This window comes from Centropristis striata, chromosome 9 (genome assembly GCF_030273125.1).
Source record: "Centropristis striata isolate RG_2023a ecotype Rhode Island chromosome 9, C.striata_1.0, whole genome shotgun sequence".
In the NCBI taxonomy this organism is placed as follows: Eukaryota; Metazoa; Chordata; class Actinopteri; order Perciformes; family Serranidae; genus Centropristis; species Centropristis striata.
This window is the reverse complement of record NC_081525.1, coordinates 28321284-28335734: the sequence shown is the minus strand read 5'-3', so window position 1 is coordinate 28335734 and position 14451 is coordinate 28321284. Positions and strand designations below refer to the sequence as shown.

At 38.4% G+C, this 14451-nt stretch overlaps 1 protein-coding gene across 2 annotated transcripts; it reads right to left on the bottom strand.

Annotated features, from left to right (window-relative positions):
• Positions 1-3133: 3133 nt before the first annotated feature.
• tbxa2r (thromboxane A2 receptor) lies at positions 3134-14233 on the bottom strand. 2 transcript variants are annotated; one of them, XM_059341536.1, is made up of 3 exons: positions 14016-14233; positions 7432-8319; positions 3134-4210 (listed from the first exon to the last, which is right to left on the bottom strand). In XM_059341536.1, exons 2-3 carry the CDS (start codon positions 8227-8229, stop codon positions 3914-3916), a joined length of 1095 nt encoding a protein of 364 aa, XP_059197519.1. In that variant the 5' UTR covers positions 8230-8319; positions 14016-14233; the 3' UTR covers positions 3134-3913. The 2 variants fall into 2 exon arrangements, with proteins under 2 accessions (XP_059197519.1, XP_059197518.1); XM_059341535.1 differs by having other exon boundaries at positions 14164-14212.
• Positions 14234-14451: the final 218 nt, after the last annotated feature.

Sequence of the window (14451 nt, the reverse complement as noted above, 5' to 3'; positions counted from 1 at the left end):
AGATTATGCCTGAAATAATTTAAGGTCCAATCTCACACATTGTATCACATATTCATGTACTTCCCACGTTTGCCATAACTTCACAGGAAACTTTTCTGGTTTGTATCAAGGAGAACATGTAAATATAAAGTGTCAGTTTGTTGCAGCCTTTATACTTTAGTATCACTTAGTTTCAATGTGCTGCTTTCTCCTTCTCTTTCTGCATTGGAGAGTATTTACTGTGAAATGAAGAAGGCATCAAACTGCTTGTTAACATATGAGTTTTCTGGCTCACCAACAATATACACAAGTCATATATTTTGCATACATGTAAGCAAGTAAATACTGGAATACGTTTTGACTCCAGGCATTTACTTTTTCATTCACCAATATTTGTTTCAGCTAAACCAGTAATTTATTTGAATCCTTTGTATGATTACACCTCTTAATGAAGACCTAAACATGTATGGCACATTTCACATGTTTAAATTGTAAGTAAAAGGGTTAAAAATACAGTCTGTATATGTGTAACAGAAAAGCCCATGTTCAGATCTTTTACAAATCCTTTATTTATATGTACAATCACATGCCATTTCTGTCAAGCACATTCAACATTTACACTTCATTTTCACTGCATCATACTACCCAGGAGTCTCAGCCATTATCAGTCATTTGTTCAGTGATTTGTTTGGTAATGAATGACACTGACTGCATCAGTGAAAATGCAATGTTCAAAACAGATCAGTGTGAATAGATGACTGAATAGTCAAGTGGAGCAAGAAATGGCTGTTTCAGTTTCATTATATAACAATTTCATTCTCTTTTACAATATAGCTACAGTGTTCGGGCTGAATTTGGATCATGCAACAACTAAATTATCCCCTACTCCCTGTTCAGTGTTATCATAAAACCCTCTCAGCTGACAGCGACTTGATGTTTCTTCAGATGAGGTGAATGTGAAATTATGAACCCATACTGAGATTTTGTATCAGTTTCAGCTGGTTAGTGACGCTGATTCTTATTCCAAGTCTGTCCCGAAAACAATCCATTATTTTAGATTTTCCAATTTCCTGAGTCTAATAAATATTTGCACAGGAAAAATTCTTCATATCTAAAACCGAGGTAGGGGCACTCATATGCTAGTTTAAATCCAAAAATGATACTTTCTCCAGATGGAAGTATTAGATTTCCGTACTGTTTAGCTACTCTGTCATTCATTTGAGTAAGCCTCTTCTCAAAACAAAACATACTCTTACTGACATTTAAACTTCTGCACTTAACTTTATTTTAAACTTAAATAAATGTTTTGTTGAATGGTGGATATCTGAAAGCCCAAGTAATTAAAACATATGGCTACATTCATGGCTAGACACCGATAGTGGTAGATAAGGAAATATTTGTTTTTGAATTGGTGTGATTGACAATTTACTGTAACATGGGAGAGTTAGGAAGGCCAAACAACACCAGGAATATAGTGACAAATATGGCAGGAATTTTATAGTTTTTTATAACACTGTCAGAGATGACTCAATCTTGAATCTTCATTTTACAATTACATTTTTTGATTAACATTAGTTATCATGACAGTAATATGTTTATTCAGTATTTTATACTATTGATGTAAATATGACATTTCATGCAGCATAATACATGTTCAATTATTACTGCTACTGTTACATTAGAAAAAACTCTCTCTCCCATCACTGACAACATTAACTTTGCATTTTCGTACATTTCATTTCCTACAATTATCACATTCTTACACACATCCATCTATTTTCCTTTTTCTTCTACCAAACCTGTCATGATGTGTCCATCCATGACAAGCATGAGGACTGAACACAATCAGGGATTCTGAAAACCCCCCTGATCATTTCAAGGTTTGAAAATCTGGTTTCATTGGCATGCATCAACACATGCAACATTTAAAACAGACAAAAATACATTTCCATGTATCATCTGAACTCTAAATGATATATATATATATCATTACTGGTACATACATATATATGCTTGAGAACTGTTACACTGTCACTGTTCCAATCCGTGTATCTTCTGTTCAATCCATATCCGTTTGGAAATCAAAACACGGATAATAAAAAGTTACCTGTTTTTTTCAATAATCAACAATCAACCTACATTACTACATTATATAAAAGTCCCACTTTTTTCTTTTTTTAAAACACAATGCATGAACAGGATATCAAGTATGAGAATAAGGGCCCGAAAGTTGATTTAGAAAATTTACATTTTGCAATTTAGTGGTCATGTGGTCAGGATTCTGTTCAATTCCAGTCAATTCAACAGGCAACAGCACAGACACACTTCCTCATTTGATTACATTTCAAACATGGACACATAGACACTTTTTAAAGGAGGGTAAACTTAATGTTGGAGGATATGTCCATCGACAAAATATGCCGTATATTAGTGCGGTCAAGCCATCCCCCAGTTTGGAAAATACAGTCAAGCCAGCCACCAGTTGTTTTTGTATTTACTTTTATGTTGAAGGCCGTTCTAATTTCAAATTGCAATTAAAAGGAAACTATCCATAATCAGAGACTCATTCTACTTCAGCTGGACAGTGGACCCCAATTCCTGAAATTCACCCTGAGGGGGTCCACTGTCCATCTAAAGTAAAATGAAGCATTGATCATGGATAGTTTCCTTTTAATTGCAATTTGAAATTAGATGGAAGTACAGTTAAACCTGAAAATTGCTTTTATTTTGAAGGCTGTTCAAACACGATGGCAAGTACATGTATCGCGAAAACAAGTGGCAGCTGGCTTGACTGTATAGTCTGAAATGGGGGGTGGCTTGACCGCAGTTCTTCTTCTGAGGTTGTGGGTATGGCAAAATCGCCGAACACTCATGCTCGAGCAGTTCCGCACATCCATCTCTGCAAGATGGGCAGATGTGTCTGCATATGTAATTCTGTTTCGGAACAGATAAATAATATAATCAGCGAACGGCTCAAGTGATGCCATAGCCGACCCTACGTGCCACGGTTGTCAATATATCTGTACGTTTTTGCCGCATCAATTCCTTCCGGAGCAAGACAGGGAGGGGGGTAAAATATCAATTTTTTCATTTTCTGTTTGTCTCATTTCTCATCTTCTTATGTTAAGGGAGACATGGAAAATAAAAATGAGAAATGACAATCAATTCCTATTTTACAGGCATATTTTGAATAAAATAATATGTTTTTTTACTTAAAAAAAGTAACACAAAAAAACAAAAACAAAAATACAACATGCAATCAAACTTGTTTTTTCTCGTTGTGATTTGCAAACGGATATGGATTGAACGGAAGACACACGCATTTGTTCCTTTTAACATTCAAGGTTTTCTCCAAAGAATTTAAAAGAAATAACTTTCAGAAAGGAAACAACAACATACAAATAGTACTCAGCCTTAAAAAACATGATTCAATACTTTTTCCTGGGTTTAGTGTGACACTCAGGGGCATCAAATTAAAGTGTACAAGGTGTAATGTCCTACCAGAATAAAGTGTCACATTAAAAATCACTTGAAGGGCCCCAGAGTGGCCTTACTAGAAAACAATTGATTAAAACATTACAGAAGCACTTGATGAAGCAGTATGTGTAGAGATAGTGGTGCATGTAGTTAGCTTTAAATCTGTTTTAGCACACTGCTGTGTTCTGTATAATGGTTACAGAGACAATAGATGTGTCCAATCAGTCCATGCTTGTTCTTTATACTCTGCTAAAGTGTCATTGTTAATACTGTTTAACATTTCAGTGATATGCAGTAAAATAACAAGATGAAATCTTTCCGGATTACTGGTGCAATCCTGCTTCTTATCCTAGTCACAGTTAACATGAAAACTCACCAGAGTTTAAAATAACAGTCAAACACAGACTCTGACCCCATGATGTCACTTGCCTGCTGCAAAAGCTCAAATCCAAAAGAATCACGGAGAAGGAGGTTGTGTTGTGCTCGATTTTCGCCTCTCTCCTGTTTCATCTGTGGTGCTCCCAAGTGAAGGGCGCGTGAACCTTCTGACGGTGTCGCTAAAAGACGGATACAAGCTCATGATGGAGCCCCGAGACCAGTCGAGACGGGGGTTGATTCTCTTGAGAACTGACCTCCGAAACAGGATGTATACCCACGGATCCAGGATCTGGTTCCAGGTGGCGAAGCGTAGCCATAGCAGTAGGTATTTGATCTGCAGCTTACTTCCGGACAGCACAGTTTGTGCAATAAAGACCTGTTGGAGGTGGGGATAAAGATGGAGGAAAGAAGAGGCAAAGAAGTGAAGAAGTAAGGGGTAGGGGAGGGGTGAGATGAGATGAGATGGGAGGGTTAAAGAGAGGAAGTCAATAGTTGAAGGGGAGAAAAGACAAATTGTGACAATAGCAAATTATAGAATATAAAAGATGAAACTGGTCACTATTGCAAATGCACAAACACGTGTTAAGTCTACTGAGGGAATGGCTAGACTAATTTTGCCATGGCCATCCTGAAGCAGTGGCTTCTACAACATAATTATCCCCTCTGCTTTAGTTAAGCTGCAGCATTTTATGTGAGGCATAGCCTTATTAGCATTAGCCCCACAGTCTCTTGTGGGGGAAAAACATGCTAACAAGCTCCTTAAGGAATGACAAATTGGCTTATTGTTGTCTCTGTTCCAAATTCAGCTGGTGCCAAAGGAGTGTTCTACTTTGGTTTACACCCGAGCAGTGCAAGGAAACCGTTATATAAATCCACTTCATCATGGAAAAAAACTGTTGCATGCAAGTGTTGGAATGAAGTGCAAGCCACAGCTTTAGTGAGGCAAACTTTTCCCAGAGGCAGAGGTGCTCTACTGACCGAGGTTGCAAATTGTTTCAGTGGCTTCCACTTTCACCTTCTTGATCTTGCTCACTGGTAACTGGCTATTTCAAGCTAGATAAGCTACTGTACCAAGACTGAATTTTTCAGGACCATTACATTTAAAGAGCTTGGACAACTCTCTTGATGTTCATCTCTTCTATGTTAAGATTTCTGCAGCTCTGCTTCCAGGAAATGTTTGAGTCACTAAACAACTACAATCTACAGATTGTGAGGATATCAAGTTCTGGACAACAAACGATTTATGTTAGTTATGGGAAATGAAAACAGGCACAAGTGTAATAAACAAACATGACAAAAAGCTGAAACCATTCAGCTGAACTGTTTATTAACTGACAAGGAACAGAATGAAATGTAGGAGAAAAAACATGATGGGACCATGAAGCATGCTGCTAATGACACTTATGGGTAATGGTTTGGAAGCTGCAAGGCATCAAGTAATTGTGTTCTATAGTCTTTATAGTGTTTAGCCGGCCAACCAAAGCCCAAAGATATGATGGGGGTGAGTAGTTACTACAGGGAAGCTGTATTATTGTGACAGCCTTTCTTTATTTTGACTTTTTACTCGCCTTAGTCGGGACACTTGAAACATGATGTATATCCAGGGGTCAAATATCTGATTGCAGGTCGCCATTCGTATGTAGAACAAAACAATTTCGTTGCTTACAGGCTCGGCTGTCACCACGTTCATCAGAACATATATCTGTGCAGGATGTCACACAACTGAGGTTAGACAGGTCTGTAGAAGAAAAGTATTTTGGCCCTTCTGTTCCTTACTCTGAAGTTCTCAATTGGCAGCTCTTAGTGGTAGCATCCAAAATGACAGAGTGGTGCAGTGGATGGCAATGTATGCTGGGCTGCACCAGTTTTCACCAGCGTTGTCTCATTTTAACAAAATTAACGAAAACTGACCACCATCAGAAAACTGAAAGGTATTATAACCATCTGGTTTTAAGTAGGTTGGAGGATTCTTATTGTTGCTCAGCTATGAGCACTGAACAGTACTAAACAGGCAGTTTATTAACCTACAACTTGGGTTGTATTTTTGTATCATGCCCCTTTAGTTATAACACGTCAAACCTTAGAATATGTCAAAATCCTCAAAATAAGCTAAATGATATCAGATCTTCATCCAAGCTGTTAACAAGCCAAATGTTTTACCAACTACTTACCAACTACGGCAAGTGCAGTAGGTCAAAGTTTAATCCGATATCCATACTGTAGAAAATGTTAACAATGACCAGTTGGGTTATACTTTTGCCAGATAACCCAGGGGTTAATTAACAACGTATTTTTATTGATGTTGCCATGTTATCACCAATTATCACAGACATATAAAAGAACTGGACAAACTCTCCATGATGTCACTCATTAGTTTGTGGACATTTTTAGACAACGAACATGTTACAATTAACTTTTATGAACTGTAAACACACTTTGAAAGGGTCAAGGTTCCAAGACAAAAACCGCTTGCCTTATCCCTTTTAATTATACCCTGCTGTTATATCTAGTTTACTCTAAATGGGACTTTCACTTACATGATGAACATCATGCTGTCTTGAAGAGCAATAACCATAAACTCATATGGAAAATGTTTACTAAGATATAAGGTAATTTTCTCATTGACTCACATACAATTAGAGCTTCACTTTTTAGCCCTGGAGGTCAGAGCTACAAAAGTAAAATCCAAGTTGTTATGAACTCGAGTTTTACCTTTTAAAGGCACTGATTTCACCCCTGCTCTTAAGCTGGCACAGGTAATCTCCACTAAGGCATTAAGGGGCTCTGATCCAGGCTAAGATCAGAGGGCTTTCAGTCAACTGTTCAGGAAGCTGCATTACAGAGAAGAAATGAAGCATATAGTGGGGAACCTGGGAAAGCAGATTAGGACCTTCTGGTAACTTATTATGGTTTAAACAACTGAAGTGCAGTACTGATAACAAGAACTGGAGTGATAGGGTCTGGGTCAGGTGTTTTCAGATAGCAAAGAAATCCAGAATTTGGTAGACATCATGACTCAAACTGCTAACAGTATTACCAAAAACCTTATAAGTAAGATCATACTTTTTTTTAGAGGTTTTCTTTTGGTTATATTGGTTTTAAAACAAATTCAAATTCAAGTTTTGAGTATGACGAAGAGACTTAAATGATGGTGTTTGTGAATAGCTTTCTGCTGGTCAAAGGTGTTTATAGTCAATTGTTAAAAATGTGCAGAATGTTAAGGTAAACATTAGAAAACACAAAGATGGAGTGGACAGATAGTCCACTTCTGCCTGCAGCCAAAGAAGAAACATTCATCCCTGGGTCTTATCTCCAACGACACACACTGTCACAGACCACAGACTACAGCTACAGAGGCCCCGCTCATTCTCACAGGTTGAAACGGGGCCAGAGACCTTCCTGTAAAAATGCTTGCCTGTAGCTACACATAACCTTAGGTGTCTCCATTTATTCTGCAATTTAGTTGGCTCAGGGGGTCTTCAGAAAAAGAGTGGAGAGCCACATAAATGTGTTTTGTATAAGGATGAGAGTTGGAAAAAGTATTACTGTATATGGGTTTTATATAGGGTATACTTATTTAAAAAAGGGCAAACTCACCAGAAGGGGACACCAGCAGATAGAAGCGATGACCATGATGAGGATGAGCTGAACCATCATCTCTATTTCATGGTCTCTGCGACGCTGGGTCCTATCCTGTCCACAGCACACCTTGATCAGGGTCACGACGCTCACTGTGTTGAGCAGAAATGACACAGCGATGCTAATCAACCCGACCAGAGAGAAGAGCAGGGAAAAGGCCAGGTCGTTTCCATCAGAGCTGATGTTGAAAAAACACCAGGAGCCAGGCATCTGCATGTGGTAGCTTCCAATACCCGTTAGGGGCAGCAAAGCTATGCACCCTGCGATCAGCCACACCAACAGAACCATGGAGACTGTCCGGCTTTTGGGCATGGTGGTTGAGCGTGCAAATGGACGGTTGATGCCAATGAATCGCTCCACAGCCATAGCGGCACCAAGCAGCAGGGGACACAGTCCGTAGAAGACCATGGACATACCCATGAAGTTGCAGAAATGGCAGTTTGGATCTAACTGGCGCCAATTAAAGTGTGTAATATGGAAGGAGATCACAATAGAGCTGGTGACTAGAAGACCCATGAAGTCGGTGACCACCAGGCCGCCCAGGAAGATCAGGAAGGAGGAGCGTGAGCGACTATGTGTCCGCCGGAAGGACTTGATGAGAACTATGAAGGCAATGAGATTGGAGGTAAGACCCAAAGTGCCGAAGATGCATGAGAAGTAGGCGGAGGCGATGGTGGGTTGGTACTTGTATGGAGGGCTGCTGATGGAGTAGCACAGCGGGGTGTTGTTGGTGAGCGGCAGGGCTGAGGAATTCATGGCTGTCAGCTGGTGTGGGGTCGTTGATTTCAGATGACTCAGAGGTGGAGTGACAATAGTTGTGTGAGGAATTTCATTTCTCTCTTTAACCTCAAAAAGAAAAAAGAGGAAAGGTAAATTGAGTCATACATTACAAATGAGTTGAGCAAAGTGAAAGGGCAACACTAAAAACTGTGAGTTAGGCTGGTTGTGGCAGCCTTCATGGACTTTTTGTTTACTCTTATGTATACAATGCTAAATGAGGCTTAACCAACCCTTAATTGAGGCTGAGCATGTTGCAAAACTGCTGGTGCTTAAAATTGGTTTCTATTCATACATCCATTTTCTATGTATGCTTATTCCTATTTAGAGGCATATGAGGCTGTGCTGAAACCTATCCAAGCATGCAAAAAAATAAAGGAAACACCTTTCATAGATTGGCAATCCATCACAGTCTCTGGATTTTTACAATCCATATAGTTTATTACAGCACTGGATTCACCAAAGTGTTTGCTGAGATCTGGGAACACGTCTGGGTATGTTGCTCAATCAGATAAATCAGATGAAAGTCTTAATTTATTACCTCATAATTTGCTGATAAGTGAACTCCAACTTTTGTTCAAATATGGTCACTCAAAATACTGATAATTCCTCATTGTACAAGGTTAGAAAAAAGGATAGCCAGTGTTCTTTTACAGATTACAGCAATTGACTTGGTAAGTATAATAACTGAATTAATAAGAATGATTGCTAAAACTACAAAAATAAGACATAAGATCTAATAACCCAGAATTATCTTTTAAAAATGTGTGTTTTGAAGTACAGTTAGTGTATTTTTAGGATGGCTATATAGCCATTTATAGTCAATGTAACTGTAGAACAGATACAGCACATTCATTCCACCCACACAAAGTGACACAGACAGGGACAGAATGGGACAGAGATGGAGAGAGTGACACAGATAGTGATATAGACAGAGAGTAGGAGAGCCGTCATATCCTGACAGGAAATGCAGTTATGTGAACAGTACTGACAGAGTTACCAACAGGAAATAAACACATAGTGTCACAATCAGTCCATGCTGTTTTCCCTAGTGGTCTGTCCCAAATACACTGCCCATCATAGTCAAACTGTGTGAGACTGGCTTTGAGCAAACACACTAGACGTTTGGATAGTGAAGTGTGATAAAATATGGGAAATAAATAAACATAATTTTCTCTAAACAAACTACATGTGTGATATCATGATGACGATATGATATTATCCTGAATAATATAAAGGAATAAACAGGACACATTAAAATAAGGTCATATACTGGAGGTGTGATCATTTTCAAGTTACAGTAAAACTTTTTAGAAGAAGGAAATTGGGTCAAAGAAGAAGAGAAAAAAATAAAATGGGAGGAAATACACATAATTCAGCTGAAGTTACCAAGATAAATATAAATTAAAAGATGTTTCTATTAATAAATTGCACTGATAATGAATTAAAAATGGATCAGAATGAAACTGAAAGTGTAGTATTTCCAGCTACTTAATACAATACCCAGAAATCCTGTCATTAAGATATCTACAGTATATCTTGGACTTTCCTGCATACAGAAATTCTTGTCATTTGTCCAGGCATCTTCTATTGTTTAGCCTTCATACATAACACAGAAGATGCATCCTTGATTCTAAAGGACATTTAATATTTAGGCTAAAGGGTTTAGTAACTTGATCTTAAAAGCAGGAACACTTAAGAAGAAGGCACATGCAGCGCAGACTTAAAAAATAAGTTGTGTTTTCAGCACCACAATCTATCATTTTAATGTACTCTGCCCTCATATTTTCCTGTATTATTAGTGTTTAAAATTGGACAAACTGTTGAACAAATTATGCCAAATTGTATTTTGGATAATGATGTGTTAAGATGCTATTTTACATTGCTGCATTGAAAACTTCACATGACTGATGTAACACACACTGGTAGTTTTCTGGGGAAAAAACAATCAAACATCTGACGGTTCAACTGCACCACAACAAAACCAGGAAATAGGTGTCTTTTTTTTAGCCTGCATTGACCATGAATTCATGTCTCCAAAGTGAGAGACAACAAATCTATTAAAATTGGGGGAAGTGTGTTGAATCCTATATATAATTTCGATAAAATGCCTTTGTGTCCCTGTCTCCCTGTCCTGTCCACCCCTTTGCCATATTGTATGTATGTTAAGTATATTTTCGGACAGGTTGATGGCTAATTTCATTGTCCTAGTACAGTGATTCCCAACCGCTGTTCCACAGAAGAAGATTATCCAATTTCACCTGATTGGTACTCTAACAAGGTTCTTCGACCAGAGCCGGTTTCCGGTGTGCTAGCCCACTAGCTTTAGCCCGCTAGCCTGTATCAATCACATTGCAGTTAAACAAATCAAATAAATGAATCATACACGTTTTAGTTGGTCTCTCTCAATGGCACCAAGTTGGTCTTGATCTTGCTAGCCCGGTAAAGCTAGCCCGCTATCGATTGCCAGCTAATGTTGGCACGCCATCGAGTGCCACACTGTGTGAGATAGGTAAACGTCTGCAGTCTTGAGCAGAAGTTGTCATGTTCTTTCCCTTAACTTTCCACTGATTGCCCTGACTGGGTTAGGAACCCATATAGCTCAACTGCAGTTGAAGGGACATGACTTTGCAGGAGCAGGAAGAAATAACTGAACTGAGACAAAATCGGGGTCTAAAGCTGAGCTTTGCTGATCTACCTTTGGACAGTTTTTGGCTGATTTCTGCCAAGGAGTTCTCTATTCTGGGAAACAAAGCAGTTTCAGCTCTTCTCCCTTTCTCCACAACCTATGTGAGCTGGGCTTTTCAAGCATGACTAATATAAAGACTAAGAAAAGAGAGAAACTCAGAGCTATTGAAGATCTTGGTGTTTATCTTTCTTCAAATCCTGCAAGAATATCAGCTTTGTGTTCAACTAAACAGGCCCAGGTTTTTGTTTGGTGGTGCGCCATGTGATTTTTCTCACGTAAAATATGTGCCATGGCTCAAAAAAGGTTGGGAAACACTGTCCTAGTACTTGTCTCTGTGCAATGACAATAAAGGCGATTCTGATTCTGATTAAATTCAACAGTCCCTGAGCAGTGTTACTTCAGTTGTAGGTTTAAGCCTTATTTAGCCAGGACTACATGCCTTCATGCATGCCAGCATTTGAGCTTCTGCTTTGTTTGGAACATATTTGTACCAGGTCAAGGAGTTCCAGTGAAATTAATTACCTTCTTGTTTAACAAAAACAATAACACAGGTCAGCTGCATACCGTACGCAAATCACAGTTGTAATCACTTTTGCTGCCATTTTCCTCTGTAAATTATATGCTGTAGCTGACTCACACCTGGGTTAAACTCTTTGACTTTTTTTTACAGAGAACTGAGCATCCCCAGATTTCAAGAACTTTGCTGCTGAATACATACATAAGTGACGTTCAGTGCAATTCATTATACAAAGTGTATAATCTTTTAAACACATATTCATGTTACCCAACAGTCATGACAGCATGTTTCTTGTCTGTCTAATTGTTGAATTTTCCAAAAAGGCAGGAAATGTAAAAACACATGAAATGAGAGAATCGTCTGCTAAAAGCTAACTACACTATTATCCGGTCCTTTCATACCTTAGGGGATACTTGGATGAAACAGACGGTGCTTGGCGCCAGCTTTTCTATGACCCTGAAAACCTTCCGAGTGTGCCATTAGCCAAAAGAGCCTGTTAGCGTCTAAAATCAATATGTCATATTCCAAATTGCTTCACGGAGGCAGTCCAGTGGTTTCCTATTCAAACTAATGGGAAACCACAGAAACTTAATCATGACAAGCATGTAGTGCCATGGAGAATGCAAAGTGTGTGCACAATATGTGTGGAGAGGTTCCTTAGCTGAGGATGGGTAACTGCCAAGGATCTTTTTTTCAAATTCTCAACAATTTTGTTGGCTTCCACAAGATACTTTTGAAGAAGGGTTTGTGGTGTGAAGCATTACCTAGTTGTGGTTGCTTGAAATTAAAATACACTGAGACCTCTTAAATCGTCTGCTATAGTCTAAAATTCTGCTCAGTCCATCAGTACTTATGATGATTTGCTTTTGTTGTTGGTACTGCAGAGCCCTTAATCATATTTATTAATAAAGCCTCTTACTAAAAAGTTTTTTTAAGCATTACGTTATCAAGGCAAAAGAGACAAATGCACATAAAAGCAAGCAATAAATGTAGGAGATAATAAAAACAAGCCAGAGCCAAATTCCTTTGCATTTAGTCTTCTTAGCCAATAAAGTGGTTTTGGCTTTGTGCTCCCACTGAGGTGAACTAATAAAACACTAACTTCACAGCCTGCTGGTTCAGTAGGTCTTCTTATAAGACAATATTTCATATAGAAGACCCAGAATATCAACTTAATTGTTGTAAAAATCTTGACCCTGTATGATTAACCCTATCAATAATGGAATTCGTATGTTTGCAGTTTATCCAACAGAATTGAGAGAGAGAGAGAGAGAGAAAGAGAGAGACAGAGAGAGAGAAAGAGAGAGACAGAGAGAGAGACAAAGAGAGAGAGAGAGAGAGAGAGAGAGAGAGAGAGAAAGAGAGAGACAGAGAGAGAGACAAAGAGAGAGAGAGAGAGAGAGTTGTACAGCCAAGAGACAAAAATCTTACTTTTTTCTGCAAAAATTGGATGTATATACTGTCAAGTTATCTGAAAAGTTGTTGATAATGCTGATGAGCTTAACAAAGTTCTTTAATGGATTTTGAAGCTGGCCCTGGTTGATTTGACTTATAGAAATGATTTTGAAGAAACAGGCAGCAGGAAACAAGTCTTTATTTTTTACAATCTGGGTCAGAGACATCACAAAGTCTTTTACTGCATATGTTTTAAGACTTAAGTCCACATTTCAAGCAATATTAAGCTACATGAGCTGTATGGGTCACAAGGCAGAGACCATCATACTGATGCTGTTCTGCTGTGCATCACTAACTTTTAGGGTCAACATGGTCTCACAGGAATCCATGAAATAGCCACGGATATGACTGTCATTAACTTGCATTGTAGTGAAATCTGTGTCAGTTTCACAGAAATTTGAGTCATTCCGTGGCTGTTCCAAGGATTTTTAGTTAAGCGAATCCGTGGCTATTTCACGGATTCCTGTGAGACCATGTTCTTTAGGGTTGAGGGGCATCTTCGGCAAGTGACTTGAAACAAGATCCAGCACGAGTTCCAAAAAGCTGTCATTAAAAGCTTCAGTTTCTGGCAAACAATTCTCCCCCAGGGGTCTGGTTTAATTTAAACTGTGCAGCATCAGTGGCAGTTCATTGATGAAACCTGAGCAACTAAATTAATTTATTAATCATTAAGCTTAAGTAAATACTTTGCATGAAATGTTGTAGTGTTTGGTAGAATTTGAATGATCATTCTAAATGAAACTCTGTAATTTATATCATTATATTATAGTAACACAGAGTGTGTGTTTGTCCATATTTAATCTGCACTAAACTTTACTTTAAAGTTACTGCATATTTTTCTCAATGGTAATTTAATGGTCTCTGAAATATGACTTCTAACAAGTGATATAATAATAAATATATATATATATTTTAAAAGTTTTCCATTTGTTGAAACTATCCCTAATACATTTACATTTGCAAAAACAGTTAAAGTTGACAAAATGCAACTTCTGCCCTGACAAAAAAAGAATCCTACACAAAGCCTATTTATTCTGCTAAACTATAGTCACTTTAAACATGGCTGTTTTCTTTTAAGTAATAAGTAAAAAAAATGTGTCTTACCACAGAAGCACTTTCAAGTTGACTCTTGGTTGGGAAGTTTGCACTACTCCATTAAAACCATCTCTCTGCACTTGTAAGATTAATAGCACCAGTAATAGTCATAGGAAAAGTTGGGAAACATGTCACACACACACACACACACACACACCATGTCCCATGTGATGGAAATAAAGTCCTGCAGCAGACTGTAAGCAGGAACCCCCCGATCATCTGCACTCCCTTCCCCTGCAGCTCAGATACTCATCTCTCCCCCTCCAGTCACGCTTCCTTTTGCTCACTTCAGCCCTCCCCGGAAAACAAAAGGGGACGGCCTCTGGGAAGACACCACGTCGTATTTTTAACAGGAGAATGAGCAACAGAGGAAAGTCATAAAGACTGAAAAAAGTGGTCATCTTTGGTTTCAATTCTATTTAATTTGGTACATGTGTGAGAATGT